This window comes from Erinaceus europaeus, chromosome 15, assembly GCF_950295315.1.
Source record: "Erinaceus europaeus chromosome 15, mEriEur2.1, whole genome shotgun sequence".
Lineage (NCBI taxonomy): Eukaryota > Metazoa > Chordata > Mammalia > Eulipotyphla > Erinaceidae > Erinaceus > Erinaceus europaeus.
Window position 1 is genome coordinate 23,479,646 of NC_080176.1, and position 22,634 is coordinate 23,502,279.

Here is a 22,634-nt window from a genome sequence, read left to right on the forward strand (position 1 = left end):
CTATTTTCAAGACAAAATGAGGAAATGAAAAACACCGGCACAAAAGACAGTAAAAACTATATGTAGGGAGGAGGAGAAGGAAATTATATGTAAACTCACACGTGTGAGTCTACAAACACGGCAGCGTGACAGAGTGTCACCAACAGCCCGCCTGCTCAGATGTGCAGGTGTGGCCGCTGCATGGCCGAGCCCTGTCTGTCAGAGTGGCTCTCACAGTCAGCAAGGCCGAGTGCTCACAGCCACACTTAGAAGGCGAGTCTCACTGAACACACAGAATCACTTGGTTAGTTGTGCCAGGGCTCATCAATGTCAGAACACCTTTGGATTCTCTACTCAGACCTGTTAATAACGCCCAGGGCCAAACCCTCAAAAGCTCTTTAGAAAATCAGTTATAGTTCATGACTAACCACCCATTTCTGTGGCTCATTTCAGAGACCAGAGGGAGGGTGAGTTGGGGAGAGTAAGTTTGCATGTGTTTTTAAGTCCAGCTTAGCTACTTAAGACAAGGTAAAGGCTTAGTACAAAAATACACAGGCAAGTAGAGGAAATGTCATTAAATGTCTCAGGACTACTACAACACAAGAAACTAACTTAAAAACTAAGTAGAAAAAGTAAATTTGGGCGGGGGTACATAGCATAATGGTTATGCAAAGAGAGTCTCATTCCTGAGGCTCCAAAAAAGTAAACTCATCCACAAATCAGCTTAACTGTGAGTGTATAACTCAACTGCATTTTGATGATTCTGGTCACTATGTTGAATGCAGTATTTTTTCACTCAGTTAAAAGCAACTCGAAATGGTTTAAAGAAATCTGTGGGGCAGTATTAGAGTCACTATCACTCAGCACTGAGATCAAACGCTGGGAAGATTCACTGCAAAAATTACCAATGGCTTCACTGGCAATTTAAGTTTTAAGTCGGTTTTAATTCGCTTACATTAAACTGAGTATTTTATTAACGGTTTGTCTCGAGTTGGTGAAATCGCTTACGTTCATAGTGAGCTGCTTGGCTGTGTGTGTGAGCCAGACTCCAAGCCCGGACCTCCCTGTCCTGAGAAAGGTGCGGTGCTGGGGTCTCTCTCAATCAGCACCATCATCAAAACACACACACAGTCGTCTTTTGCTTTCTAAGGGGTAGGACTACCAAGGACACGGCCACTTGTGACAGACGTGCCTGTCTGTTGCCATAAGAGACGGGTGCCAACTAGCTCGGAGGATACTTACGCCTCATCTCATTAATGACAAACATGGGCTTAATGACATCGCCGGGGTTGCTGAGAGCCTGGGTGATGTGAGCCTGCATGGTGCACATCATACAGAACCCTTCTGCATGACCTGGAAGACAAGAGAGAAGCCACAGTTAGCAAAGGAGACTCCGAACGCGTCAGGGGCCGATGAGGGGTGCGCGGCCCACACACATCCTGCGCGTTCATCCGAGTCTCCCGCGCATAAAGTGACAGGGAGAGGTGGCCCTGTGAGATGGGGCTGAGGGGTAGCACCGACTGTCAGCACAGAGCCAGCTCCTGCTCAGCTCTCCAGCCCCTCACCTTCTATTTATTTGTTTTAATTTAGTTTTTGAGGAAAGTGAAAACTTACTTGCTCATGACCAAGTGGAGAGAGAACAGGCCGCCACCGGTGTCTACAGGCGGCCGAGCTCTGCCCTCAGCTACAGGCTGCCTCAAGGGGACGCTCTTCCAATCTCCTACCTGTGTCCCAGAATATCATTCAGAATATGTATGAAAACAGGAACAAAAACATCCACACCAACAGCTTCAGATCTTTTCTCTTTCTCTCTCTCTCTCTCTGCCCCCAGGGTTATCTCTGGAGCTCAGTGCTGCCACTACAATTCCACTGCTCCTGGCAGACATTTTTTCCATTTTATTGGACAGGACAGAGAGGAACTGAGAGAGGAGGGGGAGATAGAGAGGGAAAGAGAGACACCTGCAGCCCTACCTCACTGCTTGCGAAATGTCCCCCTGCAGGTAAGGAGGGGGAAGCTTGGGTGGGTCCTTGAGCTTAGTACTATACGCACTTGATAGGGTGCACCACCACCCAGCCCCTGGCTTCAGATACAAGAATCTTCACTTTAACAGTTCTAAGTTATACAACTTTGAAACAGTACATCCACAGGCCTATGACCCTCCACCAATGGTAAACAGACCATAAGGAAAACCACACAGATGGTCTGTGTGCTACACAAACGACACTTAGACTGAGAGAAGTAGTAAGAGCAGCTAGAAATAAAAACATCAAGTAGAGGGAGTCAAGCAGTAGCACAGTGGGTTAAGCGCACGTGACACAAAGTGCAAGGACCCCAGTTCAAGCCCCCGGCTCCCCACCTGCAGGGGAGTCGCTTCACAGGCGGTGAAGCAGGTCTGCAGGTGTCTATCTTTCTCTCTCTCTCTCTCTATCTATCTATCTTCCCCTCCTCTCTCCATTTCTATCCTATCCAACAATGACAACATCAATAACTACAATAATAAAACAACAAGGGCAAGAAAAGGGATTAAATAAATTTAAAAAACGTCAAGTAAAGGAATAAAGCTTCCTCAGGCGTCAGCCCACGGACCTCCTACGCTGACGGGGGAGCTCCACGAGTGGTGAAGCACTGCTGCAGTTGTCACAACCCCCCACAATAGCAAAGAAAGAAAGGAGGGGTGACCACCAGGAGCGGTAGCAGTGTTGTGCGCGCAGAGTCCCAGACACAGCAAAACAGAACAGCGTTTTAAGATGACCTGAATATGTGAACCCTGGGGCCATTCTGAATGCCTCACACCAGATCACTGCTGTAGTCCCTGACACACACACACACACACACACACACACACACACACACACGACTGCCAATGCCACATTCATCTATAAAACTATTACCCTGATACCAAAACCAAGCCAAGCAAGCCACTGAGATAGGAAGCCATCTAGCCTTGGGTTTAAATCCCAGCCCCACTGCAGAACCCTGGAAGAAGCTTCCATACTGTGGGATCTTCCCTCTCTACCTCTGTCTCTAGCTGAGAAGGTCGCCCCCAGAGAGATGAGGCTCCAGCATCAACAACGCGTCAGACAGGCCTGGAGGTTGGCGTCAAGGGTAAAGCACTGGACACTGGCAGTGCTCTCTCTCCTCGCCTCTCTCATAAATAGATGAATAAAATTAATAGAGAGAGAAGGGCGGGGGAGATAGCATAGTGCATAGTGGTTATGCAAACAGGTTCATGCCTGAGCCTCCCAAGTCCCAGGTTCAATGCCCCCACACTATCGGAAGCCAGAGTTGAGCAGTGCTCTGGTAAAAACAACAACAACAACAAAAAAAAAACGAGAGAGAAGGAAAGACAAAACAAAACCAGAAAATTCAGACTCGTCTCCCTCATAAAGAGGGATGAAAAAATTCCTGGCACAGTATTAGCTCATCAAATATTTAAAGAACTACAATTCATGCCCAAGTGGAGTTTATTCCAGGGATGCAAAGATGACTCCAGACTGGGGATCTACAAGTATAGTCTGCCATATTCACAGGCTAATGAAGTATCAAGGGGCTAGGGAGACAGCATCGGGGTTCTGCAAAAGACTCTCATACCTGGGAGTCAAGCGATAGCACAACAGGTTAAGTGCACATGGCACAAAGTGCAAGGACTGGCATAAGGATCCCGGTTCGAGGCCCCGGCTCCCTACCTGCAGGAGAGTCACTTCACAAGCAGTGAGGCAGGTCTGCAGGTGTCTATCTTTCTCTCCCCGTCTTCCCCTCCTCTCTCCATTTCTCTCTGTCCTATCTAACAATGACGACAACAAGAGTAACAACAATAATGAAACAAGGGCAACAAAAGGGAATAAATAAATAAGTGGTTTAAAAAAAAAAAAAAACTCTCATACCTGAGGCTCCGAAGATCCAGGTTCAATCCCTGGCACTACCATCAGCCAGAGCTTAGCAGTGCTCTGGTAAAAACAAAACAAACAGAGAAAAAAAAAAAAAAAAAGCAGAGAAAGGAGGTAATTATCAACTGACCACATCTCTGGCTACCTTTGTAGCTACTGGCAGGATTATTCATAACTTACAAGGAAAGAGAAAGGGACTAGCACAGCTGAATCAGCGATAGGAAAAGTGGAATATCTCTCTCTCTCTCTCTCTCTCTCTCTCTCTCTCCAGTATGAAGACCTAGCATGATGCATTGGGTAAGGGCCCAGAAGGGACAGACTCAACAGAGCACAGTGGGAAGCCCAGACACACCTCCACAGACATGCCCAGGGGTTTCCCACAGGTGAGGAATGATGGTCTTTTTAACAACAGCTGGAGCGGCAGAAATCCAAAAACTCAGCCCAACCTACACCTCACACCATATGAAAATGAACCTAACGTGATCACAGATGTGACTGTAAAACTAAAAAAAAACAACTTTCAGGAAAAAAGGAGAAAGCCCCAGGATCGGAAGGCAGACAAAGAGCTCTAAAACTTGATGTCAAAAACACAATTCATAAAAAAAAAAAAAAAAAAAAAAAACACAATTCATCAACGGGAGAACTGGGCTTTAAAGTCAACACTTCTGTCCTGTGAGAGCCTGGGCAAGGCCCTTCACAGGCAAATTACAAGCTGGGAAAAAACATCTGGAAACTACATACCCAACAAGACCAAGCAGCTGCAAACATGAAGAGCTCCCGGAGTTCAACAGAAAGGGAGAGAATGAGCGCTCACTAACCGCTGAGGAGATCAGATAAAGAAGTACATGGGATGGTGTTCAGAGCTTGGGGTATTAGAGGAAAGCCAGTCATTGCCACAGCGAGATACCAACCACCGATTAGGGCCACAAAAATGACAAAGACGACCCCAAGACGCTGGCAAGGATGCAGACAAACGGACATACTAGCAGACACAGAGAACAGCAGTCATGTCGGGGAGAGGGCCTGGGCAGCCCCTGGCCCTGGGACATGTGTCACCACGGACACTTCTATCTCCTGGGTCGGAAAGGGGTCCCAGCAGAGCGCATACTTGGTCATGAGCCGGGACCCAGGTCCAAGCCTCAGGCACAAGGACAGGTCCGCAGCACCCCCGTGCTCCCATGACTGTCTGTGATTAGGAGGGAGCCCCTGAGAGGTGGAATCATACAGGGAGGAGACCCTGGGGGGCGAGGAGCTGTGCCCCCCAATGCTTATAACAGCTCCTTCACAATGTCCCAGTTAGAAACCAGCCGCATGTCCTTTACTGTCTTGTTTGTTTTGTAGATAGGGATAGAGAGATCGAGAGAATGAGTGAGACTACAGTACTGAAGCTTTCTTCAATGCAGTGAGGCTGGGCTCGAACCCGAGTCCTGCACTTGGCAAAGCAGCGCACTGCCCCAGTGAGCTGCCCCCTCCCCCCACCTGCCAGATGTGCTTCAGTGGTGAGCAGCTGAACAGAGATACGTCCCTACCATGGAAAAGTTACTAATGCAGGGAGAATATGACAGGGCTTTGAAATCCATCACACAGAGCCAAAAGGTAGCTTATTCCTACCTTCTCTTTCAAAATGTGATTAAGGGCTGAGGGATAGTATAGTGGTTATACGAAAAGGCTTTAGTGCGTGAGGTTTGGAGGTCCCAGGTTCAAGTCCCAACACCACCTTATGCCAGAGCTGAGTAGTGCTCTGGTTTGGGGGGGAGGGGTGAACAACAGACAAACAGTGGAGAGGCCACCTGGGTATTATCAAGTAAACAATCAAGTCTACAGGATGTCCATCACCAGAACAGAACATACACCCCCATCACGCACGTGTGGCACATTACCAAACTGGAACCAGACTCAGAAAACTCAAACACTGACAGGCCACAGCAGAGAAGAGGAATGGAACAGTGCACAAAAACTGGAAACAAAAATAAAATAAAATAAAATAAAATAAAATAAAATAAAATAAAATAAAATAAAATAAAAACTGGAAACAACAGGACAATTTCTGGGAATCCACAAGAGCTTGGCAACGCAACACACCTCCAAATAATCACAGACACGATTAGAAAGTTGTTTGAGCTGAATGAAAGGAACATATGATATAACAAATTGTATTTTAATGGATATTTATTTATTTATCAGATAGAGACTGAGAGAAATCGAGATGGTGTGGGGAGATAGGGAGACAGACACTCCTGAAGCTTCCCCCTGTAGGTGGAGATCAGGGGCTTGAACCTGGGTCCTTGTGCACTATAATGTGTGTACTCAACCAGGTGCACCGCATAAGTTAAATAACATGTTATTTAGAATACAACTAAAGCAGCACTTACAGGAAAATTTCTTTTTTCAATTTTTAAAATTATTTTTATTTATTTATTGGATAGAGGCAGCCAGAAATTGAGAGAAGGGGAAGGGAGAGAGGGAGAGGGAGACAGAGAGAGAGAGAGAGACGTTCAGCCCTGCTTCACCACTCGAAGCTTTCCCCTTTCAGGTGGAGACCGGGGCTTGAACCCTGGTCCTTGTTCCCTGTAACATGTGCGCTCAACCAGGTGCGCCGCCACCCAGACCCGAAAATTTCTAACGTTAAACACACATCAGAAAAGGCCTCAAATGACCAGAGAGCGCAGCATACAAGCCCAAAGAGGAGGAGGAAGCGAGGCACACAGGCGAGACAGAAAACAACAGAGACCAGGAGCTGGCTCTTTGAGACCATCAGAGGGATCAACTCCAGCCGCACTGGTCAGAACAACAGACGACACATAATAACATCAAGAATAAAGAAAGGCAATAATTACAAATCCTCCAGAAATTACTCGGGCACAGGGACCTCCCTCCCAGCAGAAAAAGCGCTAGACTCTCAAGCATGAGGCCCTAGTTCAAGGCCTGGCAACACATGTGCCAAAGCAGTACTTTGGTTTTCTCCCTCTCTTCCTCTCACCTTTTCTTTTAAATATTTATTTATTTATTCCCTTTTGTTGCCCTTGTTGCTTTATTGTTGTAGTTATTATTGTTGTTCTTGATGTTGCCATTGTTGGATAGGACAGAGAGAAATGGAGAGAGGAGGGGAAGACAGAGAGGGAGAGAAAGACACCTGCAGACCTGCTTCACCGCTTGTGAAGTGACTCCTTTGCAGGTGGGGAGCCGGGGGCTTGAACCGGGATCCTTACGCCTGTCCTTGCACTTTGCGCCACCTGCACTTAACCCTCTGCACTACTGCCTGATTCCCACCCCCTTTTCTTAATCAATGATACATCGCAAAAACACACAAACCATTCAAAACTATCACAGCAGCCCAAGCAAGCTCCAGGGTCAGGCAGAGCTCCCTGGTAAACTCTACCAACCTCCCAGGAAGAAAGAGCGCTCGTTCTCCGCAAATCCAGGCAGGACAACCCACTGCACGAACCAGAATGCCATCTTGCAGCACATACGACCAGGCAATCAGCAAAGGGCAGGGGCAGGAGGTGAGCTGCTGGGCATCGCTGTTGGTTGGTTAGGAAAGTGCAGGGAGGACGCTGGACCACACTAGACAGGCTGAACCCACCACACCGAGTTGGGGGGTGACAAGGAGCAAGGGGGCTTCCACCCAGCGCCAGCAGAGATGGGCAGTAACTGCCACCATTCGGGACATGGTATGGACATGTTTAAATGAAGCACAAATCACCACAGGACTAAGCCTTTCCGACTCTGACTGTCCAGGCCACAAGAGCATGTCCTGTGCTGGGAAGTGACTAAATAAAGCCTTGGGCTCTCAAGCACAGGGCCCCCAATCTGATCCCTGGCATCACGTGGCCCGAGTGATGCTCTGCTCCTCTCTCCTCCGTGTCGTAAACAAATCTTTTTTTCTTTTTATTCTAATTATATATTTTTAAACATTTATTTATTTATTGCCTTTTGTTGCCCTTGTTTTATTGTTGTAGATGGGTAAGACAGAAAAATGGAGAGAGGAGGGGAAGACAGAGGAGGAGAGAAAGACAGATACCTGCAGACCTGCTTCACCACCTGTGAAGCGACTCCCCTGCAGGTGGGGAGCCGGGAGCTAGAACCGGGATCCCCATGCCGGTCCTCGCACTTTGCGCCACATGCGCTTAACCTGCTGCACTACTGCCGGCTCCCTTATTTTGATTATAATTATTGGATTATAATTTAATTATAACTAATACTAATATATTAACTAATATTGATATTGTTTTATTGTTTTATTATTAATATATAATTATACAATATAAATTAATTATAATTATTGGATTATTGGGGGGGTAGAGAAACACCTGCAGCCCTGCTTTACCACTCAAAGCTTTCCCCCTGCAGGTGGGGACTGCGGGCTTGAATCTGGGTCCTTGTGCACTGTAACGTGCACTCAACCAGGTGCACCACTACCTGGCCCTGTATATATTTATTTATTTATGTATTCCCTTTTGTTGCCCTAGTGGTTTTAGTGTTATAGTTATTATTGTCATTGTTGTTGGATAAGCCAGAGAGAAATGGAGAGGAGAAGACAGAGAGGGGAAGGGACAGACAGACACCTACAGACCTGCTTCACCACATGTGAAGTGACTCCCCTGTAGGTGGGGAGCCGGGGGCTCCAACCAGGATCCTTCCACCAGTCCTTGTGCTTGGCGTCACGTGCACTTAACCCGCTGCGCTACCGCCCGGAGTCCCTCAAACTACTGTATTTTATTGTTGACTGTAAACCTTTTTTTTTGGATAGAATTTAAAAAAATTTTTATTATCTTTATTTATTGAATACAGTCAGAAATGGAGAAGGAGGAGATAGAGAGAGAGACAGAGACACCTGCAGCCCTGCTTCATCACTCACAGAGCATTCCCCCTGCAGGTGGGGGCCAGGGGTTCGAACCCAGGTCCTTGAGCACTGTAACATGTGCTCTCAACCCGGTGCGTTACTACCTGCCAACCTGACTGTAAACCATTAACCCTCCCCCAATAAAATAAATAAATGAATAAAATGTCTCGTTGAAAACACGTTTTAAAATGTTCACGGCGACTTCGCTTGTGGCGGCCAACACGGAGAACACCCCAAGCAACAGCCCGTTGGGGGCTCAGCAGGGGCCACATTAGAGGTGCAGCAGTGGGTGCATCTTGCCAATGTGAAAATCTCAATAGAGGAGAACTAGAGCTGGAAAAAAAAAATCTGAGTAAGCAGCAAGTCTGCCAGGCAGGGGTAGATAGCATAGTGATTATATAAAGAGACTCTCTCGGGGCAGGGGCAGGGGCAGATAGCATAATGGTTATGCAAACAGACTCTCATGCCTGAGGTTCCAAAGTACCAGGTTCAATCCCCTGCATCACCATAAGCCAAAGCTGACAGAGCTGAGCAGGGTTCTGGGGGTGGAGGGGAGAGAAACCAGCCTGTCTGTAGTTGACAGAAAGCACAGCAAAGGGGGGGGGGGGCGGGAAAGACACGACAGAGCAGCTGGGGACATGAGGTGATTTGTATGTTCGTCTCAGGAGGGTCTGAAAATGCCGAAATGAGGCAGGGTAGATAGCATGCAGGGTAGATAGCATACTGGCTATGCAAAGAGACTGGTGTCTGAGTCTTCAAAGCCCTAGGATCAATCCCCTACACCAGCATAAGCCCAAGCTGAGCAGTCCTCTGGGAAAAATAAAAAATTAAAAAAAAAAAAAAAAGCCAAAATGCATCAAAGTACGAATTCTGCAAATGTTCAGTTTCTTTCTTAAAAAATTCATGGGGGGGGGGGGGTCAGGCAGCAGCGCAGGGTTAAGTGCATGTGGCACAAAGGGCAAGGACCAGCGTAAGGATCCTGGTTCATGCCCCCAGGTCCCCACCTGCAGGGGAGTTGTTTCACAAGTGGTGAAGCAGGTCTGCAGGTATCTTTCTTTCTCCCCCCCACCCGCCATCTTCCCCTCCTCTCTCCATCTCTGTCTTATCCAACAACAATGACATCAGTAACAACGTAACAATAATAACTACAACAATAAACAAACAAGGGCAACAAGAGGGAAAATAAATGTAAAAAAAAAAATAAAGTACAATGAAAACAATAATAACAATGATAAACAAGGCCAACAAAAGGGGCTTTTCTTGACCCAGGTGACTAAAGGAATGGCAAAGACACACGGCAACGTGAACACGAATGCAGAAGGGACAACACACAGCTCCGCCTGAAGAATGGTGCCGACTACGCCAGGAGGCCAAGAGCTAAGTCGCAGGAGCTCCAGGTCCTGCATGTTACTTCTCAACCACTCAGCTGTCTTTTACCTAGTGACACAGGTTCACCACGACAGAGCACTGCTCTGCCCTGTGCACGACCTGGGTCTAAGCCCAGCCACCACCTCACTGGAGGAAGCTTCAGTGCTGCTGTGGTCTCTTTCCCTCTACCTCTGTCTGGAGGGGAAAAAAAAAAAAACCAAAACCCTAAAAGTTGGTTCTGAGCAGTGAAGCCGTAGTACGGGGAAGGAAGGTTCTAAGAGACCTCCTGCCGAGGCTGGAAGCTGAGCTCACATGCGGACGCCAATGTCTGTGCTGGCCTCTGAACAGGTGGCGGACTCTGCTGTGCCCCGAGGTAGCCGGGCCTCACCACACAGGCGATATCTGTTGGGAGAGACAGGGCGTCCTGGCCCAGCTCAAGCCTCGGGGGGTCAGGTGCTGCCGGCACATCTTAGCCAGCAGAGACTGCCAGAAAGGAGTAAAGGAGTTTCGAGTGCCAGGTGTTGATAGGTAGGTTTCTTTTCAAATAACCTCATAGGTCAAGTTAGGTGGGATATGTCTTTTTTTTCTTTTTTAATATTTATTTAATCCCTTTTGTTGCCCTTGTTTTATTGCCCTTGTTTTATTATTGTTGTTGTTACTGATGTCATTGTTGGATATGACAGAGAGAAATGAAGAGAGATGGGGAAATCCGAGGGGGAGAGAAAGACAGACACCTGCAGACCTGCTTCACCGCTTGTGAAGTGACTCCCCTGCAGGTGGGGAACGGGGCTCGAACCAGGACCCTTCTGCTGGTCCTTGTGCTTTGAGCCACCTGCGCTTAACGCACTGTGCTACTGCCTGACTCCGGTGTTTTCTTATGCAGCCTGGATACCATTCCTGAGACTTCTGCTATATGATTTTCACTCTTTTTTATGTTTTTTTTAAAATGATCTTTACTGGATAGAGACAGAAATCAAGAGGGAAGGGAGCAATAAGAGAGGAAGAGAGACACCTGCAGCCCTGCTTCACTACTCACAAAACTTTCCCCCTAAAGGTGGGGACTGGTGGCGGCTAGAACCTGGGTCACTGCACATTGTACCATGTGTGCTCAACCAGGTGCACCGCCACCTGGCTCCTGATCTTTCTTTCTTTCTCTTTCAACGTGTATTTGTTATTGGTTAGAGACAGATAAATTGGGGGGGGGATAGAGAGGGAGAGAGACAAGAGACACCTGCAGCCCTGTTTCAATGCTTGTGAAGCTTCCCTCCCTCCAGGTGGTGACGAAGGGCTTAACCCGGGTCCTTGCACACTGTAACGTGTGCACTCAACCAGGTGTGCCACCGCCGGCCCCCACTGCCCCATGACTTCTGAAGGGATAAACCAGCCTCTCAGCAATCATGCAAGTCCTGGCTTCCCTCCTCAGGTCCGAGTGAGAAGAAAGAAACCAAGGAGACTGCATGCTAGCACACCAGTATGGCACACGGGACACGCCGAGGATACTCACATGTCTTGGAGTGTTCGTGTGAGAGCATGTAGTTGGCGAGAGGTGGCGTGTAAGTCAGACACTGCAGAGCTGCGTTGGCAAAGCAAGTGTTGCCCAAATTCTGAAGCCCAGCTCCAACTCTGTGAGTTTGTTGCCACTTAAGACAAATCTTCTCAGATGGGAAAAGAACTCTTTGTGGAGGAGCAATGCCATCACCTAGGACTAGGAAACAAAAACACTTTAAAACAAAGCTCTGGACATTTCTGAAGCTAGATGGCAACACATCAAATCTGAATGTGGTAACATCCCAAGTCTTGTCACTAGCTAACCAGAAACACAGGGGAGAGAGGACAGTTTCAAGGTGGGGCACTAAGTGACTTGGCTTTTTCATTAAATGACGACAAATGAGCACCCAGGTAGTGTGTGTGCCTCGCCATGGGTGGCCCAGGCTGGAGATGGATCCACCTGCCAAGCCCATGTCCAGGGGAGAGGCAATTACAGAAGCCAGAAGTCCCACCTTCTGCACCCCATAAATAATTCTGATCCATACTTCCAGAAAAGGAGAAACGTTAGGGGAAGATGACCAGAGAGCACTGAACTCCAATTATTAGGACCTGGAGAGAGAAGAGGGGAGAGGGGGGAAAAAGGTGGTGGGGAGGATATTAAGTAGTAGGTGTGGGGGTCGGGTGGTGGCGCACCTGGTTGAGTGTACATGTTACAACGCACAAGGACCAGGGTTCTAGCCCCCTGATCCACACCTGCAGGGAGGAAGCTTTGTGAGTGGTAAAGCAGGGCTACAGGTGTCTCTCTCTCTCTCTCTCTCTCTCTCTCCCTCTCCTCTTGGTTTCTGTCTCTATCCAATAAATAAAGATAATTAAGAGAGGGAGAGAGAAAGAAGTAGTAGATGTGACTTAGAAAGGAAAAGAAGGGGCATTGAGCGGTAGCACAGTGAGTTAAGCGCACGTGGCATAAAGCGCAAGGACCGGAGTTAAGAATCCCGGTTCGAGCCCCCGGCTCCCCACCTGCAGGGGAGTCGCTTCACAGGCGGTGAAGCAGGTCTGCAGGTGTCTGTCTTTCTCTCCCCCGTCTTCCCCTCCTCTCTCCATTTCTCTCTGTCCTATCTAACAACGACGACATTAATAACTACAACAACAAGCAACAAGGGCAACAAAAGGGAAAATAAATTTAAAAAAATAAATAAAACAAGGGCAGGACCATAGGGAAAAAATGGGCAAATATATAAAAATATAGTCAACCCATATATCTGATCTTGGGAGAAATGTTATAATTTTTTAAATCACTTTAAAAAGAATCAACTGCCCAGGTCAGGGCAGTAACGTGAGGGTTCTGCAAAGGACTCTCTTGCCCAAGGCTACGCAGTCCCAGGGGCAGTCCCCAGCACCCCACAGGCCGGAGCTGAGCAGGGCTCTGGTTAACACAGTAACAGCAGCAGCAACAGCAACAGAAGATGAGCTGCCTGAGGGATGCTGCTGTTCTCCCATAAATACATCTTTTTACTTAAATCTTTATTGGATAGTCAGACATTGAGAGGGTAGAGGGAGGGAGGGAGAGAGAGAGAGAGAGAGAGAGAGAGAGAGGGAGAGAGAAAGAGAGATGTGCCACCCTGCTTCACCACTCGCAAAGCTTCCCCCTGCCGGTCTACACCAGAGGCTTGAACCTGGGTCCTTGCACTTTGTAACACGTGAACTCAACCAGGTACGCCACCACCCAGCCCCTTAAACACATCTTTTATGTATTGGACGGGACAGAGAAATTGAGAGGGGAAGAGAAATTAAGGAGAGAGAGAAAGAGACAGACAGACAGACAGACACACACACACATCTGCAGCCCTGCTTTGGGGACTGGGGGCTTGGACCCAGATCCTTACACACTAATGTTTGAACTTAACCAGGTGCATTACCTCATCCCAATAAATAACAGATTCAATGGTTTTTTGTTTTTACCAGAGTACCGCTCAGCTCTGGTTTAGGTGGTGAACCTGGGACTTTGGGCCTCAGGCATGAGAGTCTCTTTGCAGAACGATTATGTTGTCGACCCCTACCTGAATCAAATGTTCAAAGGCAAACTAAAGTGACAACTAGGAAAATTTAAGTATTAATAGGTTTTTAGTAAAAAGACATTAATTTTAGAAAGAATTCTTTATAGAGATATACATCGAAATATTTATAGATGAAGTCTTCGATCTGCTTTCCAATGACAGGGTGGGCAGGGACATAGCCCAGCGGGCAGGGTGTCTGCCTGTCCACACTCAAGGCTGAACCCTGGCACCAAAGGAGCGCTGGGCTATTCTGTGCTGTCTGTCTACCTGATAGACACATGCTCCAAACAGCCACGGCACGATGGGGGAGGGCTGCCGGCTGGGTGGTCTGTAAGGACTGTGCGACACTGACGTATTAACGGTCACTAGGAGTTTATGATGTTAACAGAACCCAGGTGACGATCGGGGAGTTTGGGAAAATCCAAAACCACCCACGGCAAGAGCATGTCTTCAAAGGTCTGGCTGTCTGCCGGGGGGCCAAAGGTTGGGGCTGCGGTGGTTGTCCAGTAAAGTATTTCAGCATGCGGTCATCCCAATTCCATTCTATTCAGGAGACCACACTGCAGGAGGGCCAAAGTACCTTAAGCCAAGCCTTGTGAGTAGTCACCCTCCTGCTTTTCCCCAAGTCAGACAAGCACCAACTATCCACACCCATGCAGCATCTGTCTGGATGTGCCCTGACAAATGTTAACCCGTTTACATTGTCTAGGTATGAGAAAGGGGAGAGAAAAGAGAACAGGACCAAAGCATTGCTCAAGTTCATTCCATACCAGGGATGGAACCTGGGAACTCACACTTGAGAATCCGTGCTTTACCCACTGCACCACCTCCCAGGCCATCCTTAAACGAGCAACACGGGGGTTGCGCAGCGGGTTAAGAGCATGTGGTGCAAAGCACAAGGACCGGCGTAAGGATCCCAGTTTGAACCCCCAGATCCGCACCTGCAGGGGAGTCACTTCACAAGCGGTGAAGCAGGTCTGCAGGTGTCTGTCTTTCTCTCCCCGTCTTCCCCTCCTCTCTCCATTTCTCTCTGTCCTAGACAACAACATCAATAACAATAACTAGAACAATAAAACAAGGGTAACAAAAGGGAAAATAAATATTATAAAAGAATAACACGTGTGGCCTGGGAGGTGGTGCGAGGATTAAACACTGGACCCTGGAGCACGAGGTCCACAGTTTGAACCCAGCATCACGTGCCACAGTGACACTCTGGTTTGCGTCTCTCTAAGTGCTTTTATTCACAGGCGACATCTATAAAATATCCTCTCCAGCTCTGCTGCAGTAGATGACAAGGAAGTGGAAGTTCACTCGCCAGAAGACAACCTCTGGTCAGCGGCAGCGAAGGGGCACAGAGACGGCAGACTGGAGCAGCTGCACCGCAGGCGTCAGGTCCTGAGGGACTCTGTCCCAGCATCACATAGACCAGAGTGATGCTTTAGTCCATTTTCCCTTTAGTAAATAAATAAATTGGGGGAGGGAGGTGACTAGGGGCTGGCCTTTTTCTTTTCTTTGCTTTTTTCATTCCTTTAGCTCAGGGGTAAGGAACTTTCGCTCTGCCAAAGACCATTTGGGTATTTGACCATACAAGATTGTCAACTTAAAAATGAGCACTTAGGGGGAGTCGGGCTGTAGCGCAGCGGGTTAAGCACAGGTGGCAAAGCACAAGGACCAGCATAAGGATCCCGGTTCGAACCCCGGCTCCCCACCTGCAGGGGAGTCGCTTCACAGGCGGTGAAGCAGGTCTGCAGGTGTCTATCTTTCTCTCCCCCTCTCTGTCCATTCCCCTCCTCTCTCCGTTTCTCTCTGTCCTATCCAACAATGACAACAACAACAATAATAACTATAACAATAAAACAACAAGGGCAACAAAAGGGAATAAATAAATAAAATATTTTTTTTAAAAAACGAGCACTTAGGGCAGGGGTAGATAGCATAATGGTTATGCAAGGAGACTCTCATGCTTAAGGCTCTAGAGTCTCAGGTTCAATCCCCCACACCACCATAAACCAGAGCTGATTTAGTGCTCTGGTATAAAATAAAAAAATAAAAAAAAAGAGCACTCAATGTCGTCGCGAAAAAGGCCGGGTGGCGGCCCACTGCAGCAACTCCTGAGACAGCAGCTGCTCGGCCGTGCTCAAGCTGAGCCCTCACACACTAAAGGGAGCTCCAGTGCTGTGGCCTCTCTCTCTGGTTCTCCGCCTCTATTAACACACACCAGGGCCAGGTGATGGTGGCACACTTGCTGAGCACACAGGTTACCGTGCGAAAGGACCCGAGTTAAGAGCCCACACTCCCCACCTGCGGGGGGAGGGGGGGGGCTGCATGACTGGTGAGCAGGGCTGCAGGTGTCTGTCTCTCTCCCTCTCGATCTCCCTCTTCCCTCTAGATTTCTGGCTGCTCCAGAATGTATTACTATTACTAATATTTACCCAGTAAATATAGATAACTAAACACATACACACACACAGAATGGTCACCTTGGCACACCAGACCAAATGAGGTTTTAAAAGATATTTGGTCTACATATATACATATATGTCAGAGACAGAAAGGAGAAGGGGAGAGAAAGACAGTCCTGCTTCACCACTCGGAAGCTTCTCCCCACAGGTGGGAGTCAGGGGCTTGAACTTGAGCCCTTGTGCACAGTAACGAGCACTCAACTGAGTGCACCACCTCCCAGGCCCTATCTGTTTATTTTAATCAGACAGACACCACTGCACTGCTCAGCTCCGGTTTATGGAGGTACCAGGAACTGAACCTGGTACCTGAGCCTCAGACACTGAAGTCTTTCTGCAGAGCCACTGTGCTGTCCCTCCTTCCCCCATACCAAGTGGTTTTTCAGGCTGGATGTAGCTCAGGGGCTGGGTATTTCCCACCTGTGCTCTAGAGAGAGGAGAGACAGGGAGCTAAAGAGGGAAGACAAAGACAGGAGAGATACCACCACACCACTGCTTGAGAACGACCCCCCACACACACACACTCCCTTGAGGCCAGCCAGGGGCGCAACCCCAGGCCCTGCTGCGAGAGACCTGCACTCTACTAGCTGGGCCCCCTTCCAGCCCCAGGGGTGGTCTGTCTGTCTGCTTTTGCCACCAAGGTTAAGACTGGGGCTCAGGGCCTGTATGACTCCACCAGCCCCAGCGACTTTTTTTTTTTTTTTTGACAGAGGGTGAGAGAAGAAAGAGGGAAAATGAGGGAGAGAAGAGAAGAGTATCTGCAGCTGTGCTTCACTGCTGAGAAACATCCCACCTGCAGGTGAAGACGGGGGCTCGAACCTGTATCCTCACACATGCTATTGTATGCACTCTACTAGTTGAGTCACCACCCGATCCCCATAAACTGTACTACCAGTTATTGGGGCTAAGGAGATAGCACAATGGTTATGCAAAAAGACTTTCATGTCCAAGGCACCCAGGTTCAATCCCCAGCACCACTATAAGCCACAGCTGAGCAGTGCTCTGGAAGAAAAAAAAAAAAGGCGTGTGTGTATATAAATACATACATAATTGTTGTTATTAAATAAGACAGAAATTAAGAGAAGGGCAAATAGAGACACCTGTAGCACTGCTTCACCACTCAGAGCTTAGCTGGAAGCCAGAGGTTTGAACCTGGGTCCTCGTGCAGTGGTGAGTGCGCTCAGCCGGGTGCACCACCACCCGTCCTGTGAAAGGCTGTTTGAAAAAAGTTAAAGCTAGAGAGTTAAGGTGTAGGGCTGTGGAGAGAATCGTTACACAAAAAGACTTTCTTGCCCAAAATTCAAGCCCAAGCACTACCATGAGCCTGAGCTAAGCAGTGTCCTAGTAAAAATAAACAAACACATAAACAAACAGAAACGAGGGGGGTGCAGTGGATAAAGTATTGGACCCTCAAGTGTGGGGGCCTGATTTGAACCTCCAGCATGGCATACAGATCTGGTCTGTGTCGCTTCTGTCACAAATAAATCAATAGATATTTTGAAAGTAGCTGTCTATCAGAGGCATGATTTTTTTTTTTTTTTTTTTAACTAGAGGACTACTCAGTTCTGGTTTACGGTGGTAGGGAAATTGAACCTAGGACTTCAGAGCCTCAGGTATGAGAGTCTCTTTGCACAACCATTACTCTGCCCCAAGGCATTTATCTTGATTTACAAAAAAATTTTTGGACCGAGGAGTCGGGCGGTAGCACATAGGGTTAAGCGCACGTGGCGCAAAGCACAAGGACCAGCAGAAGGATCCCGAACGAGCCCTGGCTCCCCACCTACAGGAGAGTCGCTTCACAAGCAGTGAAGCAGGTCTGCAGGTGTCTGTCTTCCCCTCCTCTCTCCATTTCTCTCTGTCCTATCCAACAACAACATCAATAACAACAATAACTACAATAGAAAAAAAACCACGGGCAACAAAATAATATTTTTTTTACCCCCCAAAATGAAATAATATTTTTAAAACTTTTTTTTTTTTTGGACCAGAGCAAGGGCTGACTGGGAGGGTGTCATATTCCGTGCGTGATCACAGCCTGGGTTCAAACCCTGGCACCACAGAGGAGTTGTTATGGCAACAGAGAAAGCTCTCTGATACTATGGTCTCTTTCTCTCTCAATGAAAAAGTGGTCTGGAGCAGTGACATTACACAATGCAAGTCTCCAGTCAAAAACAATTTAAGAAAATAATCATGATATCCTACCTTCTAACCCCCGCCCCAGGTTCCAGCCCAGTCCCTCCAGGACTGGAGGAAGTTTTCTAATAAAAGTCAACCTGAACATCAAACTTCTACTGAAAGAGCTACAGCAATATATTAACAGTAACACAATCATAGTAGGGGACTTCAACACCCCACTATCTCAACTTGACAGATCATCCAGGAAGAAAATCAGTAAAGACATAAGGGAGCTAAATGAAGAGATAGATAAACTAGAACTATTGGACATTTTCAGAGTCATCCATCCCAAGAAACTGGAATACACATTTTACTCAAATCCACATGGATCATTCTCAAGGACAGACCATATGTTAGGCCACAAAGACAGCATCAGCCTATTCAAGAGCACTGAAATCATCCCAAGCATCTTCTCAGACCACAGTGGAATGAAACTAACACTTAACAATCAACAAAAGATTAGTAACAGTGCCAAAATGTGGAAGCTCAACAGTACACTTCTTAACAACTTCTGGGTCAAAGAGGAAATCAAGAAAGAAATCAAAATGTTTCGAGAGTTCAATGAAAATGAAGACACAAGCTATCAAAATATTTGGGACACAGCTAAAGCAGTCCTAAGAGGGAAGTTCATAGCTATACAAGCACACATTAGGAAACAAGAAAAGGCACAAATAAACAGCCTGATTGCACATCTTAAAGACCTAGAAGAAGAACAACAAAGGAACCCTAAAGCAACCAGAAGGACAGAAATTACTAAAGTTAGGGCAGAAATAAATAACATTGAGAATAGGAAAACCATACAAAAGATCAATGAAAGTAAATGTTGGTTCTTCGAAAGAGTAAACAAAATCGACAAACCTTTAGCCAGACTCACAAAACAAAAAAGGGAGAAGACCCAAATAAATCGGATAGTAAATGAAAGAGGAGATATCACAACAGACACTGCAGAAATTCAACATATCATGCGAGGCTTCTATGAACAACTATATGCCACCAAGTTAGAGAACCTGGAAGAAATGAATGATTTCCTAGATACCTACCAACTTCCAAAACTAAGTAAAGAGGAAATGGACAACATGAACAGGCCCATCACAGCTAATGAAATTGAAACAGTTATCAAAAATCTTCCCAAAAATAAAAGTCCTGGACCAGATGGTTTTACAAATGAATTCTACAAAACTTTCAAAGAAGAACTAATACCTCTACTTTTAAAAGTCTTCCAGAAGATTGAGGACACTGGAATACTCCCTGCCAGCTTCTATGAAGCCAACATCACCCTGATACCAAAAGCAGACAGGGACACAACCAAAAAAGAAAACTACAGACCAATATCTCTGATGAACATAGATGCGAAAATATTGAACAAAATTCTAGCCAACCGGATACAGCAGAATATCAAAAAGATTGTTCATCATGACCAAGTGGGGTTTATCCCAGGCATGCAAGGTTGGTTTAATATACGTAAATCAATCAATGTGATCCACCACATCAACAAAAGCAAGACCAAAAACCACATGGTCATATCAATAGATGCAGAGAAAGCCTTTGACAAAATACAACATCCCTTTATGATCAAAACACTACAAAAAATAGGAATAGATGGAAAATTCCTGAAGATAGTGGAGTCTATATATAGCAAACCTACAGCCAACATCATACTCAATGGTGAAAAACTGGAAGCATTTCCCCTCAGATCAGGTACTAGACAGGGCTGCCCACTATCACCATTACTATTCAACATAGTGTTGGAAGTTCTTGCCATAGCAATCAGGCAGGAGCAAGGAATTAAAGGCATACAGATTGGAAGAGAAGAAGTCAAACTCTCCTTATTTACAGATGACATGATAGTATACATGGAAAAACCTAAGGAATCTAGCAAGAAGCTTTTGGAAATCATCAGGCAATACAGTAATGTGTCAGGCTATAAAATTAACATTCAAAAGTCAGTGGCATTCCTCTATGCAAACACTAAGTTAGAAGAAATTGAAATCCAGAAATCAGTTCCTTTTTCTATAGCAACAAAAACAATAAAATATCTAGGAATAAACCTAACCAAAGAAGTGAAAGACTTGTACACTGAAAATTATGAGTCACTACTCAAAGAAATTGAAAAAGACACAAAGAAGTGGAAAGATATTCCATGCTCATGGGTTGGAAGAATTAACATCATCAAAATGAATATATTACCCAGAGCCATCTACAAATTTAATGCTATCCCCATCAAGATCCCAAGCACATTTTTTAGGAGAATAGAACAAATGCTACAAATGTTTATCTGGAACCAGAAAAGACCTAGAATTGCCAAAACAATCTTGAGAAAAAAGAACAGCACCGGAGGCATCACACTCCCAGATCTCAAACTACATTATAGGGCCATTGTCATCAAAACTGCTTGGTACTGGAACATGAACAGACACACTGACCAGTGGAATAGAATTGAGAGCCCAGAAATGAGGCCCCACACCTATGGACATCTAATCTTTGACAAAGGGGCCCAGACTATTACATGGGGAAAGCAGAGTCTCTTCAACAAATGGTGTTGGAAACAATGGGTTGAAACATGCAGAAGAATGAAGCTGAATCACTGTATTTCACCAAATACAAAAGTAAATTCCAAGTGGATCAAGGACTTGGATGTTAGACCAGAAACTATCAGATACTTAGAGGAAAATATTGGCAGAACTTTTTTCCGCATAAATTTTAAAGACATTTTCAATGAAACGAATCCAATTACAAGGAAGACTAAGGCAAGTATAAACCTATGGGACTACATCAAATTAAAAAGCTTCTTCACAGCAAAAGAAACCACTACCCAAATCAAGAGACCCCTCACAGAATGGGAGAAGATCTTTACATGCCATACATCAGATAAGAGTTTAATAACCAACATATATAAGGAGCTTACCAGACTCAACAAGACAACAAATAACCCCATCCAAAAATGGGGGGAGGAATTGGACAGAATATTCACCACAGAAGAGATCCAAAAGGCCGAGAAACACATGAAAAAATGCTCCAAGTCTCTGATTGTCAGAGAAATGCAAATCAAGACAACAATGAGATATCACTTCACTCCTGTGAGAATGTCACACATCAGAAAAGGTAACAGCAGCAAATGCTGGAGAGGATGTGGGGTCAAAGGAACCCTCCTGCACTGCTGGTGGGAATGTCAATTGGTCCAACCTCTGTGGAGAACAGTCTGGAGAACTCTCAGAAGGCTAGAAATGGACCTACCCTATAACCCTGCAATTCCCCTCCTGGGGATATATCCTAAGGAACCCAACACATCCATCCAAAAAGATCTGTGTACACATATGTTCTTGGCAGCACAATTTGTAATAGCCAAAACCTGGAAGCAACCCAGGTGTCCAACAACAGATGAGTGGCTGAGCAAGTTGTGGTATATATACACAATGGAATACTACTCAGCTGTAAAAAATGGTGACTTCACCGTTTTCAGCCGATCTTGGATGGACCTTGAAAAAATCATGTTGAGTGAAATAAGTCAGAAACAGAAGGATGAATATGGGATGATCTCACTCTCAGGCCGAAGTTGAAAAACAAGATTAGAAAAGAAAACACAAGTCGAACCTGAAATGGAATTGGAGTATTACACCAAAGTAAAAGACTCTGGGGTGGGTGGGTGGGTGGGGACAATAAGGGTCCATGAAAAATGATGAATGAAATAGTGGGGGTTGTATTGCTAAATGGGAATCTGGGGAATGTTATGCATGTAAAAAAAAAAAAAAAAGTAGAAACGCAAAGCAGAAATTGACTGAGTTTGGAGTATGGCACCAAAGTAAGAAAGCAGAAGTATACTAGAGTTTGCAGTGAGTACCTCCCTAATACTTCCTCTCCACTTTTCCAAGCTTTGGGTCCATGATTGCTCAACAATTTGTTTGGCTTTGTATGTTAACTCTCTTTTCAGTCACCAGGTTCCAGGTGTCATCAGGATGCCGGCCAGACTTCCCTGGATTGAAGACACCACCAATGTGTCCTGGAGCTCAGCTTCCCCAGAGACCCATCCTACTAGGGAAAGAGAGAGGCAGACTGGGAGTATGGACCAACCAGTCAACGCCCATGTTCAGCGAGGAAGCAATTACAGAAGCCAGACCTTCTACCTTCTGCAACCCTCAATGACCCTGGGTCCATGCTCCCAGAGGGATAGAGAATGGGAAAGCTATCGGGGGAGGGGGTGGGATATGGAGATTGGGAGGTGGGAATTGTGTGGAGTTGTACCCCTCCTACCCTATGGTTTTGTTAATTAATCCTTTCTTAAATAAAAAAAAATAAAAAAATAAAAAAAGAAAGAGAAAAAAAAAAAAGTCAACCTGAAGCCCCACCCCCATGTGACACCCAAACCACAGGAGGTAACCATCT

General features: G+C 46.3%; 1 protein-coding gene across 4 annotated transcripts in view; it reads right to left on the bottom strand.

The window, feature by feature from the left end:
- USP42 (ubiquitin specific peptidase 42) overlaps nucleotides 1-22,634 on the bottom strand; it is a 59,203-nt gene that overhangs the window by 18,209 nt on the left and 18,360 nt on the right. For 3 of the 4 annotated variants that reach the window (XM_060173243.1, XM_060173244.1, XM_060173245.1), the window contains 2 exons: nucleotides 11,583-11,783; nucleotides 1,222-1,332 (listed from right to left, as the gene is read on the bottom strand). In XM_060173243.1, the coding sequence (XP_060029226.1) occupies nucleotides 1,222-1,332; nucleotides 11,583-11,783 (312 nt within the window). Of the gene's footprint in view, nucleotides 1-1,221; nucleotides 1,333-1,593; nucleotides 1,755-11,582; nucleotides 11,784-22,634 lie in introns of those variants that run through there. The other variant, XM_060173246.1, reaches the window with a different exon arrangement.